Here is a 20,924-nt window from a genome sequence, read left to right on the forward strand (position 1 = left end):
GTTACTAAATAACAGGGGTGCAATGATTAATTTATTTTTTAATGTAAGCCCGGGGTGTTTAAATTACAGCTTTGGTGCTGATGAGAAGATTAATTGATTGCGTTGTAGCCTAATTGGTTGTCATTTTTTTTATTTTTTTTTTTCCTTCACTTTGTTGTTCATGCTGGAAGCTGTTAATTTCTTGTCATCCTCCACCATTTTTTAGACTATGATGTTGCCTTAAATAATTAGCTTATAATTTGTTAGTTCACCCAAAAATGAAAATTCTTTCATTTATTCACCCTCATGCCATCCCAAACCCGTAAGACTTTCGTTCATCTTCGTAACACAAATGAATATATTTTTTAATGAAATCTGAGATTTCTGTCCCTATATTGACAGTCTATACAACTACTGTCTGGACACTTCAAAAAGTTCATAAAGATCTTAAAACTAATTCATATGAATTGGGCGGGTTAGTCTAAATTTGTTGAATTTTGAACATTGAATTTAGGCTTTTATTCACATATAAACAATCATCAGTGCACACATCATTTGTGGTAAGCAGAAGCTCAAGCATGCAAGCATTGATGTTCAAGAACCAATAAGGTTCATTCTTCTGAAGAAAACAGTGAGGTTTGTTTTTGTGCATCAAACAGGCTCGCTGATCAGTGTTTATATGTGAATAAACACGTTAGAAGGGTGAGTAATTGATAACAGAAATTAAAATTTTGAGATTATTTTAATGTATATTTCAACCGGAAATGCCTTTCACAATCCACTCTACATCCATAATATGATGTATAAAGTCATATGTGGTAATTAATGCTTATGTACACAAACATTCTAAAGGTTTGGGTGGGTAAGACATTTTTTTTTTAATAAATTAATTTTTATTCAGAAAAGACAGATTTAACTGACCAAAAGTGACAGTAAAGAAAGGTAAAATATTGCAAGAAGATTATTTAAAATAAATTCTGTTCTTTTGAACTTTATATTCATCAAAGCATCCTGAAAAATTCTTGGATTAGTTGGTGCAGAAAACTCAGCTATGCCTTCACAGAACTTAACATTTCACAGTTTTTATTGTAATTTTAGTCAAATAAATGCTTCCATGGTGCACATAACAAAAAAAAAAAAAAAACACTAAAAAATCTTAATGACGCAAAACTTTTAAAGGGGACATCGGATGCCAATTTTCCACAAGTTAGTATGATTCTTTAGGGTCTTCATGAAAAGTCTATAACATACTTTGAATAAAATTTCTTAATGGTTGTGTAAAAAAACAACCCCTTGTTACCTTGTCAAAAACAGCTCTGTTCACAGCGAGCTGTTTCGGTGCATGTCCCTTTAAATGATAATGAGCTACTGTTCACCCCACCCCTATCTTCCGTGGGCAGGCTGTAAACACTATTTGGCAGGTATTGCATTGAACTCACCATTCTTATTTATGCAGTTATAAATGCTCAAAAAAGATTAAAATACATTTGAAAATTACTTGTTAGTCATTAACTAACACCTTTATAAACCTCATTGTAGTGTTACCATGTTATCGTTACATAAAATTTACACAGTTTGTAATAAGACAATCACCTTAATGCATTGTTCATTATAAACGTGCAGTTATGAATTACAGTGAGAAGGTTCTAAATAGAAGTGACGACATATGTTTGTTCGACTGTATTATTTTGATAATGAACAAGCTGCGATGTCACGTTTGCAGTGCTTTGTTGTGTGTGCACAATCAAACAGCAGTCTTTGCAAGGGACTTGCCTCATCGTCATGCCAATGGTTCGTGGCCAGGTCAGATTACGTCAGAGTTTGTTGTCGTTTGCTGGAAAATCATACCACATTGCTCAGACATTCCCCGACCCAACAAACACCAATTAAACATGTTCAAAAAACAAACTCCGACCAACGGCAACAGACGCCGACAGGGGTATCACACTAGCTGCGTCTCATTTCAGAGGCTGCGTCCTGATCCAACAAACTCCAACAGACGTGTTTGTTGGCGTTTATCTGTGCGGTGTGAACTGGCCTTTAACTTTAGCCACATTCATCATGGAACTTGCTAACTAGCACATTATTTGGAAAGGTTCATTAAAAAAAAAAAAAAAAAAAAAAAAAAAAAAAAAACTATAACGTTACTCATGTCTTCTGGAGGTACTGATCCATCCTTCAGGAACTGCGCAGACATAAATGCATATAGGTAGATCCGGGGGTGCATTCCCTTCAAAAACAAATTTAATCCACTGCGTCTTCAGCGGCTCAGATGTCGAGAGTAAAGGATGACTGCTGTGTTCATTCTTATATCCAATAACAAAACGCCTCAGTTGCTTTGGCGACATCCTTGTCTACACCTGCACAGCGTCGAAACATGGTGGACTGTTTACAGCTCACTCAGGGCGGGTCTATGCTAAAACGGCAGTGTCCGTCAACAGTTGTGGGAGGGACCTGTGCAAATTTACGTCACTTTGCCAAGAATCTGTGAATGGCTTGATCTGACAAAGTCCTTATGATTTGTGAGGATTAAAAAAGAATCCACTGGGTGGATTTTTATCATTATAGGGTGGCTGTGTAGACACACTGCCAACACACATTTATGTCCAAACACCATGTAAAAGTGAATTTTGCATCCGATGTCCCCTTTGAACAATAGTTTATCTCTGTATCTCTTATGTCTTTATCTTTTTTTCTATCCCCTCAAGTTAGTTTTACTTCTAGTCTAAAAGTCTATTTTTCTGTAAGAGTACATTTATATCAGCAGCATGGTTGTTTGAGACACTTTGCAAAGTAAACTAACAAATAAAAAAACGAGTATTGAATAAAATATCAGTAGTATGAAGTTATTAATTATTAAAGTGAAAGTGCAGAATAAAAGTGTCTCTCTCTCCTCTGTTTCACTCTCATTGGCTATCTTACTCCTTGTGTTGATCCTGTTTGCATTCCATTACACTTCACTATTTCTCCATTCCTGAGAAACTACTTGATTATGCCATTTTGCCAGAAATTTGCTCCGGTTGACAATCCTCCCATCCTGATTTTTCAATTACTGACACTTTCCCAATCTTATTCCATCCATAAAAAAAAACGGAATAACCCTATAAATGAGATGAATTCTGCATGAGGGCGACGTAGCGTCTAAATGCATTTTTCTCGCGGAAACCGACATTGTCTTTAAATTACCGCTCATTTGAGTGTTGTGACACATCCGTGCCTCTTTATTCGGCTAAACTAACAGTTCATTTCATCCATAATAACCAGCATCATTGTCGTCATTTTGATTTAGACATGAGCTGGAATCCCATCAGCAAATGAATTTTGTTGATGGACTACTACACTCCCCTTCTCTGTTTTCTCTGCTCCAGTCCGATTTGACAAATTCAATTCAGGGTGAGCCCCCCTTTTGCTTCACCTTGAAAATTCACACAGGCATACATGCTAGGATTTGATTAGTGGATGCTTGGAGGCATGCGGCTTGTTGATTAGAATTGGACGAGGACTGCATTTTGATGGGAACAGACATTACACTGACTCTTGCTCTCTCTCTCGCCACATAAACACTTACTCTTCCTCTGTATTGCCCTCGTACCTTCTCTGCGAACCTGCTTTGATTCTCTGCATAACTCTACTTTTTTGCCGTCTTTCACCGTACTCTGTCGCTCCCTCATCAGCTCCATCCTTCTTTCTCCTCCTCATCTCCTTCCCTCATGATCATTTGTTTCCTTCCCCTCTCCTCCCAGTGGGAAGCCCCATTCCTGGCCATTGGCAGGTTCTCTAATCAATAAGATCAGGGGAAAAGCTGGTGAATGAAAGAAACCAATGGCTTTTTTGTATGCAGCTACATATTACTCAGCGCTCTGCTGATTATTGTGTTACTGTGGAACATTTACCTCTGTGGTGAGATGTGATTAACCAGATCTTAGGGGGCCTGAGCCCTCAACTCCCATCGCAATCAGCCGCAATACCTAAAAGACTGGCCAAGATTTCATCTTCCTTTCACACCTCTCTACGACTACAAGTTAAATATGTTCAGAGAGCCTTATTCTGTCTACGTACACCCAAGAGACCCCATGTACTGGAAATCATTACGATCCCTTTGGTGTGGCTGAAGCAAGGGAAAGTTACTGAACAGAAAGATATAAAGGAAGGCGTGGGGGAGTGAGAAAGAAAAAGAGAAGCATGTAGATCCATATTTAGTACATGGTGGCTTGTATCAGGTCCTTTCATCATAGCTTCTCAGGTCCCTGGGTTCCAGCTATAGTACGACAGCATCCTTCCATGTTGGAGAAGCCAGAGATTTGATCCCCCTATATTTGCATAGGAAGGACTGTGCTTGTAACTCAGGGGAAATGGTGGCATGTATTCACAATATATGGTGGTAGGTACACATGCACACAATATCATGTTTTTTGGATTTAGTGCCAACAAAGCATTTTATGTTGTGTTCAAACAATTTGTGTGCACCTGTAAAGTGTAATATATTGCAATATGTGTGTACCACATCTCTTATTTTCTGAGATGTATTTTGTGATTTATTTTCTTTATTTATATTAGTGTTGTCAAAAATATCGATCTTTCGATAAGTATTGATGCTGAAATAACTGAAACAGTTCCAATACTCCTTTTCTGCAGTATCGATTCACCAATGCCAGCTGCGCATTCTCGCTCTCTCTTCTGTCTGATGGCGAATTGACACCTTCATCCTCACTCACTCCTCTCATTCGCTCTGGTTGAATAGTGCTTGTATTGAGCATAATTTTAGTAATTCCTGCAGGTTTCGTGTTCACATCAAAAGCGTGTTCACCACTGATCTAAATAAGTGCCGCATAAAGCCGCATCTCAAACAGCTTGTAAGTAACAAATTAACTTCTTTTTCGTGGCTTATTGCACTTAAATGGCCAAGTATATACAAAATTATGTCGAAATGCCCATCTTGCAGTTTAACAAAATAAGAGGGATCATACGAAATGCATGTTATTTTTTTATTTAGTACTGTCCTGAATAAGATATTTTACATAAAAGATGTTTCCATATAGTCCACAAGTCAAAAAAATTGCTGAATTTATAAAAATGACCCCACTCAAAAGTATACATACCCTTGATTCTTAATACGGTGTCATTACCTGGATGATCCACGGCTGTTTTTTTTGTTTTGTGATGGTTGTTCATGAGTCCCTTGTTTGTCCTGAGCAGTTAAACTGCCCAAAGTTCTTCAGAAAAATCCTCCAGGTCCTGCAAATTCTTTGTTTGACAACTTTTGAACAGAATGAAGATTGTTTCATTTAGTACTGCCCTTCGGAAGCAACAGAAGATACTTACATGTTTTCCTTCTGGACCATCAGTGAATGTTTGAACCTTTTGTAATACTTGCATACGAGTCCCTCAATTGTCCTCAGTGTGAAAAGATTATGTATGTGTATATATATATGATTGTGAAGTATTTTACCTTTTTAACTTTTGCCATTTTGTGACGGAGTCATTATGGTGCAAACTTTCTCTCTGTGAAACTTAGGTGATATCAATCCTGCCACTGCTCAGCTAGGAAAGCGCTTCCTCTGTCTCATCGGACCATCTCTGTATTGCTCTCTGTATTGCTCTCCGTTTTACTTTAAACAGCATTATCTTTCTCTCTCTCTCTCCTCTGCTCTCTTCTATTCTCCAGTCCACCTTAGTTTCCAGTTTCCGGGTTGTGGTCAATTTCGGCTGTAATTTAGCCTTGGAAGCACACCCACTCCTCTTGACACTGGCTTTCTGAAAATTGGCTGTTGATGCTCACCGCTCTTCTACGCTTACACTGAGGCAATTTCACACAGTTCTGTGAGACCGTACTCAACCCAGCCTACTATGACTGACATGATCAACAGTTCATAGTGTGGCAGATGAGCTTTTCTCTTGTTCTTACCTGACTGAGTTTAGTGGGCTTAACCGCCAATTTGTCAGTGATTCTCTTTGGCCACTGTGGACTTAAGTACACAATCAATCACAACTTGAAAATTGTGTAAAATTGCAGTGTAAGTTTGATTTTTAGGTGTTTGCGGAAAAGAGTAAGGCTTGAAATTCTTTATTGCCAGAGTGGAAGTTTACTTTGAAATAGCATTTTTTTTGTTCATTTTAATTTTAAGCCCTAGTTTTAATGTTACATTTATTTAGACAAAATTAGGATTTATATATATATATTATTTTATATATAAAATATAATATTGTTTGTTTATCAATTACTGGCCATAACATGAAAATAATTATCAGCTTATTAGTATCTGATAGAATTTATGTTCTACTGTAAAAGATGTATCAAGCCCGAACAAGGTTTTTCACTTATACTTACAGTTTTATGTCATTTAGTATATTATATTATTTGGGTATGATACTCAGATAATATAATTTGCAAAATATTTTATTTGAATCTCTACTTTGTTGGGCCATGTTATTACTGTTACATCCAAATAAAAGCTTATGTTTGCAGAATCATCTGTTACAGGCTGCAGTTATAATTGAATGAACTCTGTAACCTGCTTGCTACACACAATGGGTTAATCGGTTTGTTTATGCTTATTGAATTCTCTCATTATTAATCAATGCCTCACTCGACACGCTTCCCCTCTCGTTATTGGAGAGTTAAATTTCCGCCGTGGCAATTCCCACAGACAATAGTGGCCGAATCAATGGAGATGTAGAGCGTGAGATTGTGTCTGAATGGAATTAAAATAAACATCTTTGCTCTATTAGCAATGCCTTTCACTTTTTGCTCCAGGGGGAGAGCTTAATTTGTTGAAGAAGGTGGAATCTAGTGACATTAAATGGGCTCTGACAAACTCCGCTCTGATAAAGCTTATTGACCCTTATTGGTTCAGTCCGAGTACAAAATACAGTCTGGATTATTTAGGTGATATAAAGTACAGACTTCAGTTCTAGAGCCAGTGGCATAAACTGCTGGACAGGGAATTATATAATAATTATTAATATAATTGTATCATTTTTATCATGTATATTATGTAATTGTGTATGTATATATTATATTTTCACTATATATATATATATATATATATATATATATAGTGAAAAGTAGATTTGATATACGTTTATATAACATGTCTAATATCTACCTAGAATGTTTTTTTTAGCACACTATCAGAATTACACTAACATTTTTTTTTTTTCCCCTTTCCAGCTGGGTGCAGAGTTTTGGCCATGAGGGTCTGGGCCTCCTGTTGGATACGCTGGAGAAGCTCCTTCTCAAAAAACAGTAAGACGCATTTCATTATCATATTTCGTAAGCAAAGGCTTCCTACTAGGTTTCAAACTAGTTGTGTTCTTTACCCTCAGCATGAGTCCTGAGCTCTGTACAGTTTGTTAACTAAACTCTTTGACTGTTTTTGTGTTCTGGTAACCCACTGAGCTCCTCCCGCATTCACTCACTCTTTCTTTCTCTCGTTTTTTTTGTCTTTTTTCTTTTTTCAGCCAAGAAAAGGTGGATAAGAAGAGTCAACACAAAGTCATTCAGTGCCTCAAGGCCTTTATGAACAACAAGGTAATAACGTCACCGAGCTGCGGGTTCACTTTATAACTACCTCCCACTTGAGATAGCTCTCATGTCATATTGGACAGTTATCAGTTTTCAAAGACCACATACAACCTGAAGCTAAATATTATTGTGACTCTTTTTCTCAATGTGAGATCTACTCCTTTTCTTTTCTTTTCTTTTCTTTTCTTTTCTTTTCTTTTCTTTTCTTTTCTTTTCTTTTCTTTTCTTTTCTTTTCTTTTCTTTTCTTTTCTTTTCTTTTCTTTTCTTTTCTTTTCACCCATTTTACTGATATTTTCAACACTTTCACAAGTCATTTTTGCTATTTTGACAAAATCTCATTTATGACAGCCAGATCGAGAACATTATTTTATTGGCCAATCAGCAGAATTTGTAACAATGAATTTTAATTTGTAGTTTGTAAAATGCAGAATACATTACAGAAAACCAAACTTTTAAGTTTGCAAGGCACAACAATAGATGTAAGTTGCAGTGTAGCACTAGAATAAGCCAAAGCTTTGCAGGTTGCATGTGGTCAAATAATCTCAAGTCATTTAAACTGTTTTACTACTTACATTATTTTTTCATAGTAGAGGAATATGTAATGTGTGCTGTCTTTCTGTGTGTCAAACCTGAACAATTTATTGTAATTTCACTCAGTAGTGACAAGTCTAGAATCACTAATGACATAGAATATGTGTAATGAAGAAAAAAAAAATGTATCATATTTATCTGCTGTGGATGTATTTCATAAGTTTCAGATGTACTTTTTTTGAAGTAGAAATCTCATCATTACCCTAAAGCACCAGCTTCAAACAAGACTCATTCCAATCGCTGTTGTGTGTCAGCCGACCCCTTCATCAACTGGCGCGTTACATCTCCGCTTACTCACCGTGCACCCGCTTCTCCCCGTTGGACGCACGTACCTGCGGCAGCTTTCAAATGGTCAGGAGCGATAAGAGCAGAGCTTCAGATGAAGGGGGTTGCAGACAGCCACCACTCTGAACTCGGGAGGGGGTTATTCTGCACGGCCGAGGTGGAGAGGTCTGAGGGGGCTTTTGATGATTTGCACAGTCCTGTTAGAGAGAGGCGTTAGAAGTGGATCTCCAGTGGTGTCTCTGATGTTGTTGAGATAGCCCGGGGTCTGAGGAGTCACCCCGCCTCGTGCACACATACATACATACACGCGTACAGATAGAGATCTGTGGTGTTTTGATCCGTATTCATTCACTGGGTATGTGGCAGATGTTAGACAGACATGTTGTCAGGTGTCAACATATCCCATGGTGTTTGAGTGAAGATGAACTGATCTTATCTGAGAAGCTGTTAGCAGTCATCTATCAGCCTCGCTAACTGGTCAGACTCTGTGTTTGGTTATGGTGTTCATCAATGATATTTTCTTAAAGTAAGCATCACTATTAGAAATTTCAAAGAAAAAATATATGCACATTGACTATTAGATATTATCTAAAATTAAATATTGAAAATTGAATTTATATATTTATGCATGCTAATTTCCACTATTTTTATGTTTATATTAGATTTTGTTTTTATCTTTGCTGTAATCTAATGCTCAGTTAAAGTAAACAATTGTTTTTAGTGTTTTATTTAGGTAACATAGCATAGAATATCAGCTGAGCTATTATTTATCAATTAATTGTGTTAATAAAATTGACTTATCAGTATTGGCCAAAATGCTAGTATTGTGAATCCCACCAAAAAGTACCCACATATTAAACTTTGGCATGTAATTTAGGTCAAAAATACAACAGTAATAATAACAATATTGTGAAATATTAGTATAATATAAAATAACTTCTCTATTTGAATATATTTTAAAATGTAATTCATTCCTGTGATACAAATCAGAATTTTCAACATCATTACTCAGTCTTCAGTGTCACGTGATCCTGATGCTAATTTTGTGCTCGAACATTTCATATTATCCATGATGACAACAGTTGTGCTACTTAATATTTTTGTGGAAACTGTGAAATTTTGATTAACAAAGTTAAAAGAACAGCATTTATTTATTTATTTAAAAAAAAAAAAAAAAAAAAAAAAACCTTTTTACAATATAAAAGATTTTACTGTCACTTTTGACCATTTTAATGCATCCTTGCTAAATAAAATGATTAATAAATATTATACTAAATAATAGTATTAATTACTTTCAATAAATAAAAATTAAAACAGGGCACTAAAAACACTCAGAACATATTTGCAGCCTCATAGCAAAGCATTGGCAACCACCCACAATGCCCTAGGAACATCGTTGTGAGATACATTATTCAACAAAAAAAAAAAGGTAAAAATCTTACCATTATCTACAGTATGTATTGATTCCCCCCCACCCCAGGAGCTTCACAAGTTTTTTTTCTTTTTCTTTTGTGCGTGTGATTGTATTCAGTTGTCTCGTCATTGACTGTAATCGACACACCATTTGTTTAAAATGGAAACAAAGCAATTAAGTGCATCAGTGAATCTTTCAGTTGTAAATCTGTCATGGTCACCCACTGAGGAAATATAAATGGGTTGAGGCCATTGTTGTTTTCCTGAGGCCTGTTTCTGTAAGATCAAAGAAAAACAGTCACTGCATCTATTTCTGTGTAGTCATTTTGGGAATTAATTTGTTGGAGATCCCAGTTGTGTTTTCTGCAAGTTTCAAAATCCACTACACATACCTCTCAGCCCTAAAGGTCTGGTTTAATCCCAAGCACCCGACAGGTGCTGAGAGCCTTATTTACCCAGAGGCTTGTCACCGCTCCAGACCTCTCACTTTAGCCCCGCAGCATCATGGGATGTATTCCACCCATGTTGCCTGCCAGCCAGGTGCTCCTGTCCAGCTGTCACCAACTCCCACCAAATGAAGACAGAAAATGACTCAAATATGTTTACATCCATTACTGTGCGTAAACACTGTGATAACGCGTTATCTCCCCTGTGCCTCTGAGGCGGGAAGGATGTTTTCATACCCAAGTTTGCATAAAAAACTGCAGAAACATCTGTTCTGAATGACAACAAGTCTGAGATATGGCAGTCTGAGCCATTAATTGGCATGAGTTATGGAGCAATTAACACAACTTGGTGAATTTGCTGTCCTAAAGCTTTTTAGTCAGAAATTAATTCACTCAGCATGATTCATGTCTTGAAAATTGCTAAACTTGAGTCACAAGTTGTTTTGTTGTTTTCTTTTCAGCTGATTTGGGTCTTCCAAATGTAGCATGACACATGATGACCCATATTTATATTTATTAATTTCTAAATAAGCAGATCATGCAATTACAGAATTAGTCTTTTAATTTTCAACGAGACCAAAAAAAAAAAAAAAACCTTTTTTTTTTTTTTTTTTTTTTGCCAAGTGAATCTCTTATACCTAAAGATTGACAGAGTAGAGAGATATCATCTTTTAAGCTACAGCAAAGTGTTTTGAATTAATGAGAAATTCGTCCTGTGGATTTGGTACTGCGGTCGTCATTAACCGAACTCCCTGTGTTCAGATGTGGATATTCTCCCCTCTTTGACTCCTCGCTTCTCTCTGTGGGTCTCGATCCGCTCTTGTCGTTCCAGACCCCCAAGGCTTTTCTGTCCTGTGTCTGTGTTCTTCATTCACCTTTATGCTTGCCATTTCTTTCTTTTTTCACCCTCTCTCTCTCTTTCACGCTACTATTAACATATCCCTGATCGCAGTTTTGTCATTACTTCAAGGACAGAGCAACAGGCAGCTACGTCATGTCCTTCTTTGGTTCCTCCACTTTTAAAGAGTCACCTCTAATTTAAAACTAAAACTCTTCTCCAAAATTACTACTGTGAATTTAATGTGTCCCTCAATATTTTATATAGCTTAATATGTTTACAATAATGAACCCTTAATGTTTAATTTATTTTGTTTAATTTATTTTTTGTTGAATATGGTTAAATAATTATAAGTAATAATCATTTTTGTTATATTTTATTATTTAATAATAATTAGCAGTAATTAGTTTTGTATATTATTTAATTGTTTATTTTATATATATATATTTTTATTTAATTTTAAGTTTAATTATTTATTTATTTATTTATTTATTTATTTATTTTTGCTCCTTTTTAGCTCTCCGAATCTGAATTGATTTTTTTACTCAGACGCTGTAGATTTAGCAGTGTCACCACGGAATAGTATCGCAGGAATCACTGAGTTACGCTGGGTTATGAATTACATAAGTTTCTTATTTCTGGCTGTCTGCAGTATGGCCTGGAGCGGATCCTTGGAGAGGAGACGAGTCTGGCACTCTTGGCCCAAGCCATTGACCCTTGTCAGCCGGCCATGATGACAGATGTGGTCAAACTGCTTTCTGCAATCTGCATTGTAGGAGAAGAAAATACGTAAGCCTCCCGACTTTTTTCAGCCTTTCAGCTGAAATCAATCTGGTTATGATGCAATTATTGTTCTTTCTTATTTCAGCCTCATTTCATTATTTAATAATTCAATTATTTAGTTTCTATTGGAGTTTTATGTCCCCATTGTGATATTTAACCTCAGCATTCTCAAATAGGGTATCAAATATTTATTTCATATATTTTTTTTTAGTGTTTAAATGCTTTTTTGGGCCACTGTTTGTTGAACTTCATATCATGGCATCATAAGTCTGGCAATTTTTTTCTTTAGCTGCTGTTAGTTACTGTATGCTTTAGCACCCTTTCTGCAAACCAATTATACATTAGTATAGCTTTGTACATATTCTTACTGATGCTTTTTCATCTTTTGTATTTTTTTGTTTGGCCTTTTTGCATTGAGATTATATACACACATTTAGCTGAAGCATGAAGGATTCATCAGGACTACTTCATCAAAACATCAATTTTTATTTTTTATTTTTATAAATATATAAATATCAGCTCCATGTAAACAATGAAAAGGTGCAATTGTCTTTTATGAAAAGTATTAGGAGCAGTAAGTGCATTTAAAGTGTCCTCTGTACCATTGAGAAGTGTAATCCCAGCATAACTCTCTGCAAAAAATGTGTAGCCAAATCAAAGCCGTGATCCTTACTTTTACTTTTTTCCTGCATGAAGTTTGGAGAAGGTCCTTGAAGCCATCACCACAGCAACGGAAGGAAGAGGGGTGGCCCGCTTTAACCCTATCGTCCAAGGCCTTAGTGTTCGCTCCGTCCAGTTACAGGTAAACGTTCACTGCTCCTCATATGCCTTCTTGTTCACTCATCCTCTGCTGATACATTCCTGTCAATGCCCTCAGGACCTTTAATGGTAAAATACACATTCAGCCAAATATATATACATATACCTATGATAAATGCAAAAGAAAGTGAAACTGCTCTCAGGCTGAACTGGTGCTACTTTCTAAAGAAAATGAAAATAGGGTCACTGAGATCTGTGTATGTGCAATATATATATATATATATATATATATATATATATATATATATATATATAATATAGCACATACACAGATCTCAGTGATCCTATTTTCTATTATATATTTTCCATTTTTCCCTTATACACACACAAATATGAAATGTTGGAGAAATGCAATAATGCTTTTAAATATGAAACTAAGGGTGTACTCACACTAGGCGCTCTGAACCGTGCCTGAGCACGTTTGACCCCCAAAGCCCGGTTCGTTTGACAAGTGTGATCTCTCCGTTCCGTGCCTGGGCGCGGTTCGTTTAGCCGGCCCTGGCCCGCTTGGAAGAGGTGGGCCAGAGCGCGGTTCGGTTGGGCTCGAGTGCGGTTTGCATGCAGTGTGAGTGCTAACCGTGCCTGAGCACGGAACAGTTACAACTTTTGTGTGCGCTACTGTCATCATTATGACGGCAAACATCTTTATTACTACTTTGATAGTACACTTATCAATTAATGTAATTAATTCGAGTGTATTTGGGTTTATAATGGGTCTGATTCTCACCTTATTGATGAACAGGAATTGTAGTTTGTGAGTAAAGCTGCAAATTCCTCCATTAAAGTCAGCTGCCTTCGTAATAATCCTCTGATACATGCTATTGAAAATCGCTGCGCGGCATAAATTATAAATAGCCTATATATTAGGCAGTATCTTAGCGAAAGTGCATTTCTTCCTGTTTTCTTCCATTCAAAAAGTTGCATCGTATATGACGTAAGCATGCTTCGGCCTGGAGCGTTAAGTGCAAGTGTGAGTGCAGGCCAGCGGGGGAGTGGGGAGAGGGGACAATCGCGCTCGGGCTCGGTTCAAGGCAACCGTGCCTAGTGTGAGTACACCTTAAGACACCAATAGGGGGGTCTTGATGAGTAAATCATTGAGCCATTCATTCAACCGATTCGTTCAAATGGCTTCATTCTCAGCCAAAAATGTTTGGTGGCCGAAGTTTGCGTGATTTCCTAGTTATTTTTTTGTTATTGGCATTTCAATCAGGCTAATTATCTAGTCAGGCAAGTAAAATTCTCTCTCACTTGCCCCTTCAAAAAATTCTCTTGTCCCTGAAAAGCAGATGAGCATTAGTGTCAAGCACAATTATATACATATAATTTAATATGAATAAATAAATAGAATTTTAGTTTATATGTTTAATTTAAAAAAAAAAAAATCACCTTTAATAAGACTCTTTAATATGCATTTTCTCAGTTATATCTATCTTGTTTTAAGACAAAAGACAAAAGATTAATGAATAAGAAAAGGATTTTTTTTCCTTTTTTTTTCTCTCAGTGATTGCACAAATATCACTTAAAATTACTAGTTGTCTATTAATTAACGCTTCAGTATAGAACAACCCATTTTCACAGTGATGTTCATACTATTGTGACAGACTGGTGTTGTGTGCATTGCTCAGGTGGGGAAATACATTTCCTTTATATACTATTCCATTTTGAAAGTTTCCCTCAGAGATTTGAGGGCTGCTAAATGGTCATGCTGAGATGAAGCACCAGCAATTTGCCTGATAGTGACTTCAATATAACGATGAAGTCACAGGCCCTGAATCACCTCTAAAACGCAATTTACACTTTAAAATCCCCTGCCGTCTGTGTATAGAGGCCTACACTGAAAAGGATCAGAAAACAAATGAGCAAGTCTGCTTGTTAATGATCAGTCTTTTATACAAGAACGCATTTCAAAAGCTTATATAAGTAAAGATACTCAGTGCTCCTTTAAGCTGTATGGTGCTGATGCAGACATGAGATTGTTTTTTTTTTTAGTTTAGTTTTTTTTTTAGTTTTTTAAATTAATTAAATGTTATAAAACTAACTTTATATCCTGCCCCTTTCTGAAAAATCAACATGACCTTTTGTTTAGCCAGTATGCTTAGGGGGCTCAGGACATTTGTAAGATTAGTGCTGCCAGCACTTCATTTGCATTGTAAAGCACAAACTGGCATTAGTCAAACAGCCCTGATGAGATTTAACATAATCATTCCATAAATAATTAATAATTTGATTAGGGATATTTAGTCCTGTGCCTGCAAGTAAGACAGAAGTGCACCATGAGTCAGGTTCTGTAAACCACAAATCTTGTAATGGACAGTACTTGTAAAGTACTCCAACAGTAGACAATTGACATCAACTTTATTTAATATTCTACATTCACAAGCCATGATTAATTCTAATAACGGAATAAATCATGACTAAATCAGAATAAATAGGTGTAAAAAGACTGTAATCTGTATGTCTGTTATTCTGTTTGTCTGTCGTCTGTATTGTCCGTCTGTCTCTCCGTCATTCTTTCTATCTCTCTTTAAAAAATTTTAATTTTCAAGGACCATGCAGATCTCTGACACATTTTTGTGTCCCATACTTTATCTGATTGTGTTTAGTTTTGACTGTCTCTGGGCTCTCTTGTTGCGCACATTATAAGTGCCCTGTTCCTTTGCAGTGTGCTGGTCCTACAGAACAACATGCACTGGTTTGGCTGTGTTAACTGCATGGCTTCATTGTTGAGGCTGATCAAAGTATCTGTGTTTTAGTTTAATTGGTAGCAGAGGGAGGTGAAAGAGAGGCATGAGCTTTCCCTTCAAATATGTATAGAGCGAGCACATGTTCACATAATTTCTCATATCCAGCATTTAGGATAAGCCAGTACGTCAGCAGTTAATGCTACAGCTAAAAGATATATTCTTAATGGCAGAATTGAGTGCTTTAATGTGACCTGCATAGAGCAACATATATAGTAGTGCTGTGACTCTGAGCACTTAGTACAAAATATTATGTTTAGCATTAATCGACGCACTAATATCTCCTCTTCCAGCCCAAAAGCTTTTTATAGTGTTGAGTAGTTAATACAAAGCAATTGTGTGCAGTACAATAGCAGGTCACACATAAAATGGCCCCTTATTGGCTGGTATCTCTGCGTTTGATAAAAATTGTTTAAATGAGAGGAGAAATACAGCCCCAAAATATCCAAGACACACTGGTTAATATCCATGAAGGCCAACTGGTGTGTTTCAAGGCCTCTAGGAATGTTCTATTGATTGTCTGGTTATTGTTCCATTTTGCTAATAGCCAGCTGTGATCTCTTTTAACCGCATAAATCATTTATCAAAGACTGTTATAGCTGAGAACAGTTTGGGAGTTTTCTTTAGGGTTTCTCTTTCTCTCCACTCTCCTGTTTTTGCTTGAGATATATTTAGGGGCTGTTTCTTCAAATAGATGCTCTTAGAGACACACACCCAGATAAAGTGCATAAAGTTCAGTTTGTTTATGTAGGAGTGAGAGACAGGGAGCGCTCAGGGTCGACCATAGACTGCACAACAGTTTTATTTTTGAAGCATTTCGGGAGAGCTCAAGGATACCAAGTATTTTCCTTTTCCATGTGTCTGTGTGCTCATCCATGGGCCTTAGTAAATGATTCAGCGTGTTGTTTTATCACTACATAATTTGTGTTTTCATGTCTACGTCTAGTAGATATTTCTTTTAGCACTGTATTACCCTGAGCTAATGGAGAGTGAGTGATTCTCACAGGAATAGATTTTCTCTTTCTCTTCCCATCCTGTCCTCTCACCACTCCCATCTCTCACCAGGCATGTGAAGTAAGCAGATTAAGAAGAGAGTAAAGTTATTAATGGCAGATATGTTTTTCATTCCCCTCATGAAAGCTGTCAGCAAGTGTCTCTTTTAGACTCAGCTTTGCTGAGATTGCTCCTGCAGTTCAACCACTGAGCCACACAAATATGAATACAATGTCGTCTCTTAAAGTTAAAGGTTCTGCTTATGAAAGACTTATTCTGCCCAAGCAGATCTTAAGCAATAAAAGCTATTTCTTTTTGTTTTTTGCTATGTGAAAAATATCATCATTATACCTTACCTGACTAATTTTTATTCTTGTTTTGGACCTTTCGAGTTTAGAATTAAAAATATTGCCTACAGTTCTTTGGGCATATGAGTAAAAATATTGATTCTTTGATTAATCAGCTGGGGACTTTTATGAATCAGTTCTTTGTAGTAAATCAAAATCATACAGCACAACCAGCATAGTCTGATTCACAAAAACTGACTCTTAGGAGCATGCTTATTTAGTGCATCACTCAAAAGACTTAGGAGTTACAGTTTGAATCATTGATGAACTACATGAATTATGAAATGTCATAATATGTATTCAGTTGTTTTTTGACCCTTTATATTAAGATTATAAATGTTCCAACTTATTTTTAAGGCTGAGTAAAAATATTTATTCTTCAATTTGTCACTGCTCTATTGAACTGGTGACTCTTATGAGCCTATCCTTTTAATGACTCATTCAGAAGACTCATGAACTCAGTTAGCGTTAAATCAGTCTGATGAATCCTATACTGAATAAACTCGTACCAGCCCTGTGCCATCGCAACCTGTTCTGGTGAGGCTCACGACTATAAATAATCTGGGATCAGTGTGGTTAGTGTAATAATCAATTATTGCATCATCAGACATTGTGAACAGGAAGTACAGACACACAAGGCCATACAGACAATTCACTGTCTGTTCAATATTCCTCAGTCCCCTGAATGCACCAGTGCTTTTTAACTAAACTCTTCCCCACACACACACACACACACACACACACACACACACACACACACACACACACACACACGTGTGATTTAGGGTGTTGCGGAGAAGGCTTATCAATAATTGATGATCTGTGTTGCTTGAGGAGATGAATAGTAGTTTTTGACTGAGATGATGGAATCCTTTATTTTGGCTGAGAGCTCTGTGAGAGTCATAAACCACTGTGATGCACTTCAACAGGTCCGAACTGCAGTCTTATATGCATTCCCCTAAAACAAGCTGTCTTCTGCTTCAGTGAGACATTTAAAACCATGATGCTTTGCGTTTAAATTAAGCCATGTGAATTAGTGATAATCACACATCAGCAAGGCTGAACATCACAACTGTTAGCTGTGCTGTTTTCAAATGTATTTTATATATATATATTTTTTTTTATATAAATATACATTGTAAAATGACTTTTTAATCTCTAAATTTTTTTGGTTTTTAGAAATATGTCTATTCTAACTACCATTCAAAAGATATTTTTGTTAAATATTATCACAATTTAGTTTTCTTTTAAAATATATTTTAAAAAGTAATTTCTGTGATGGCAAAGCGAATTTTCAACAGCCATTACTCCAATCTTCAGAGTCACATAATCCTTTAGTAATCTTTCTAATATGCTGCTTTGGGGGTCAAGAAACATGTCTTATTATCAAATGTTGAAAACACTTTTGCTGTCTAATATTTTTGAGGTAGCTGTGGTTTATTTTTTTCAGGATTCTTTGATGAATAGCAAGAACACTATTTATGTGAAATAGAAAATTTTATAACAATGTGAAAGTCTTTCACTGTCACTTTTGATTAAATGCTTTGCTAAATAAAGTATTTATTAAAAAAAAAAATCTCACTGACCTTTAACTTTTGAATGGTAGTGTATATATGTATAAGAGATATTGTATATTTTAAATGCTATAACTGGTTACTGTTACCTTTACATTATTTATCATTTTTAAATTCACGTTTTGCTTTTTTTTTGTTCACTTAAATAGTTCTGCAGCAAATATTCAGTTTAATCAGCCCAAGCACAAACACTTAATTTAGTATTTCAACATAGTTACATATACGCTCCCTTTGTAATTCAAAATATATAGACCTGCATATACTGAATGTTATCTTCCCTTTAGGTGGCTTGCATGCAGCTCATCAATGCCCTCGTAACGTCTCCTGATGAGTTGGACTTCAGGCTGCACATCCGAAATGAATTTATGCGCTGCGGCCTGCGAGAGATCCTCCCGGTAAGCGGCTCCACCACTGTCTGTGTATTAATATTTAAATGAGTTGTCCACTTGAGTGAAATATTGTAAAATGGGTCTGCGAATAATTTATGAGGCCTGAAGGAGAGGTCGCTCTGCTGAATCAATACCTACAGCCAGGATTGGATTGGTCTCTTTCTCTCTGTCTGTCTCCTCTTGGCATTCAGAATGTGGTTATGTTCTATCAACAAACGACTGAAAACTGCCTGAACAAAACAGGAGAGAAGTGTGTGAAATGAAAGCCAGAGAATGTGCGAGTGAGATAGATTAATGCCTCACGCATGTCTTATTTATTATTCAAAACAGAAGCTGCCTCAGAAATGGGACTAGAGAATAAAAAGAGATGGAATGAAAGCAAAATTATTATTTTCTCTTTCTAAATACACATTTTTGGAAAATAGTGTTTTGTTATGGTTTCTCTTTTCTCTCTCTTAAAGTGGTCATATTCCACATTTTCCCCTGAAAGTCCTCTTTAAATGTTAGTCACGTTTTCTTGCAACAAAAGCAGTTGTATGTCATGTTTCCTATAATTTTTTTCCTCATTCTTTCTTTTAACTTAGAATTACACCTGCTGTTTTTCTACCATATCTGTAGGACTTCTATATTCTGTTCTGATTGGCTAACATCTTCGAATATGAAATGAGCAACAACACCTCCACGATTTTCACTTGGTGTTTGTGTAAATATATGTCATACGTATATGCAGTTGTGGTTCTGAGATCAGTACTGTGATTGTTTTTTAAAAAAGCTTTTTTTCACAGCTTAGGCCAACCGCACAGGAAGGAAGAAGTAAAACTTTCACGTTTTATTGATTTCTGTTGTGTTGGTGCACAATGTATGCAACTAATCTCAGACTAAGACTTTAATCTTGTATGCACTTGGCTTTAGTTTCCAGCAATAGTTTTGGTGGACTGGCAGGGATTTTGGAGTTGTATGTCTACATAGTACGTCATCTCTTTATTTCAAAAGACCAAGGAATATCATGTTTTCTATGGTATAGCCTATTTAATTTGTTCTTTTCTTCTTTGTTTCCCCTTGCCCTTCCCTCGGTCTAGAGCCTGAACAGTGTAAAAAACGATGCTCTGGATATTCAGCTGAAGGTCTTTGAGGAGCACAAGGAGGAGGACATGATTGAGTTCTCCCATCGCCTAGAGGACATCAGGAGTGAACTGGAATATCCTTCTGATGCTGAGATGCATACAATTTCATTTGATATTCTGTCCACACTTAAACGCTCCTCAGAAAACTCTCCCCTGCCTGTGTCGCCTTCTCTTACTTTCTCCCACTCATTCTTTGATCCTTAGAGGACCTCCAACAATAATATGGTAGTCATATGCGGACTTTTATATCTTTGCAAACCATTCAAAGATATAAAATCATGTGTGATATAAACCATGATGTTTTCTTAGATTTAATCATAACCATAAAGCATCCTGATTAATTTGCTTTCATTAGTTTTTTTTCAAGTCTCATGTTTTGACAAGACTAGTCAATAGGCCTTTGCTCTGTCTTTGTGTCTACACTGTATGTACTGTATAAGAGAGTATGTACTCTCTCTTTTTCTGTATTTTCCCATTTGTTCCCTTTATTTTACCAGTGGCATTCCTTGAGTGCTCCTTAACACAGTGTGTACTGATATCGGAGATGTCTTTAATGTGTTATATTGCTCTGTGAAGGACACAAGCACTGAGAGCCATTTTCTTTCCATACTGCAGCACCTGCTACTTGTCAGGAATGACTATTTCACACGGTGAGGATTGCTTGGTTATTTATTTATTTATATGAGCTGACTGTATAGTGAATGAAAAACACCCAACAAATGGCTGTGTAATGTAGGCAAAGGAAGGCTACATAAACAAAAAAGCTTTGACATATAAGTTTTGACATTTTATTCAGTTACTACTTCATTCCCATACATCTTTTTCTTTGATTTTGTTCCTTTTGCATTTATTATTACTAATTGATGCAGTTTAGAATAATATTAAAGAATGAGTAGGTGTGTTTGAACTTTTAAATGGTATTGGACACACAAGGACCTTTCATAAACCTTTGAAAAAAGAAAATGTCTTTCAAAACCAACTCAGGCACTTACAATCATGTTATATTCATCTTATATTCATGAATTTTCATGAAAATGCTGCCTCTCCTCCCTTTCAAACCTAGTCTGAGAGTTTTA

General features: G+C 36.2%; 1 protein-coding gene across 4 annotated transcripts in view; it reads left to right on the forward strand.

Moving 5' to 3' along the window:
- Positions 1 to 20,924, forward strand: part of diaph3 (diaphanous-related formin 3) — a 283,916-nt gene that overhangs the window by 90,872 nt on the left and 172,120 nt on the right. For all 4 annotated transcript variants that reach the window (XM_051912519.1, XM_051912521.1, XM_051912520.1 and 1 more), the window contains 7 exons: positions 7,151 to 7,225; positions 7,441 to 7,510; positions 11,731 to 11,867; positions 12,558 to 12,663; positions 18,620 to 18,730; positions 19,804 to 19,922; positions 20,382 to 20,498. In XM_051912519.1, coding sequence (XP_051768479.1) covers positions 7,151 to 7,225; positions 7,441 to 7,510; positions 11,731 to 11,867; positions 12,558 to 12,663; positions 18,620 to 18,730; positions 19,804 to 19,922; positions 20,382 to 20,498 — 735 coding nt within the window. The remainder of the gene's footprint in view (positions 1 to 7,150; positions 7,226 to 7,440; positions 7,511 to 11,730; positions 11,868 to 12,557; positions 12,664 to 18,619; positions 18,731 to 19,803; positions 19,923 to 20,381; positions 20,499 to 20,924) is intronic.

Source organism: Ctenopharyngodon idella, chromosome 11 (genome assembly GCF_019924925.1).
Source record: "Ctenopharyngodon idella isolate HZGC_01 chromosome 11, HZGC01, whole genome shotgun sequence".
Classification (NCBI taxonomy): domain Eukaryota; kingdom Metazoa; phylum Chordata; class Actinopteri; order Cypriniformes; family Xenocyprididae; genus Ctenopharyngodon; species Ctenopharyngodon idella.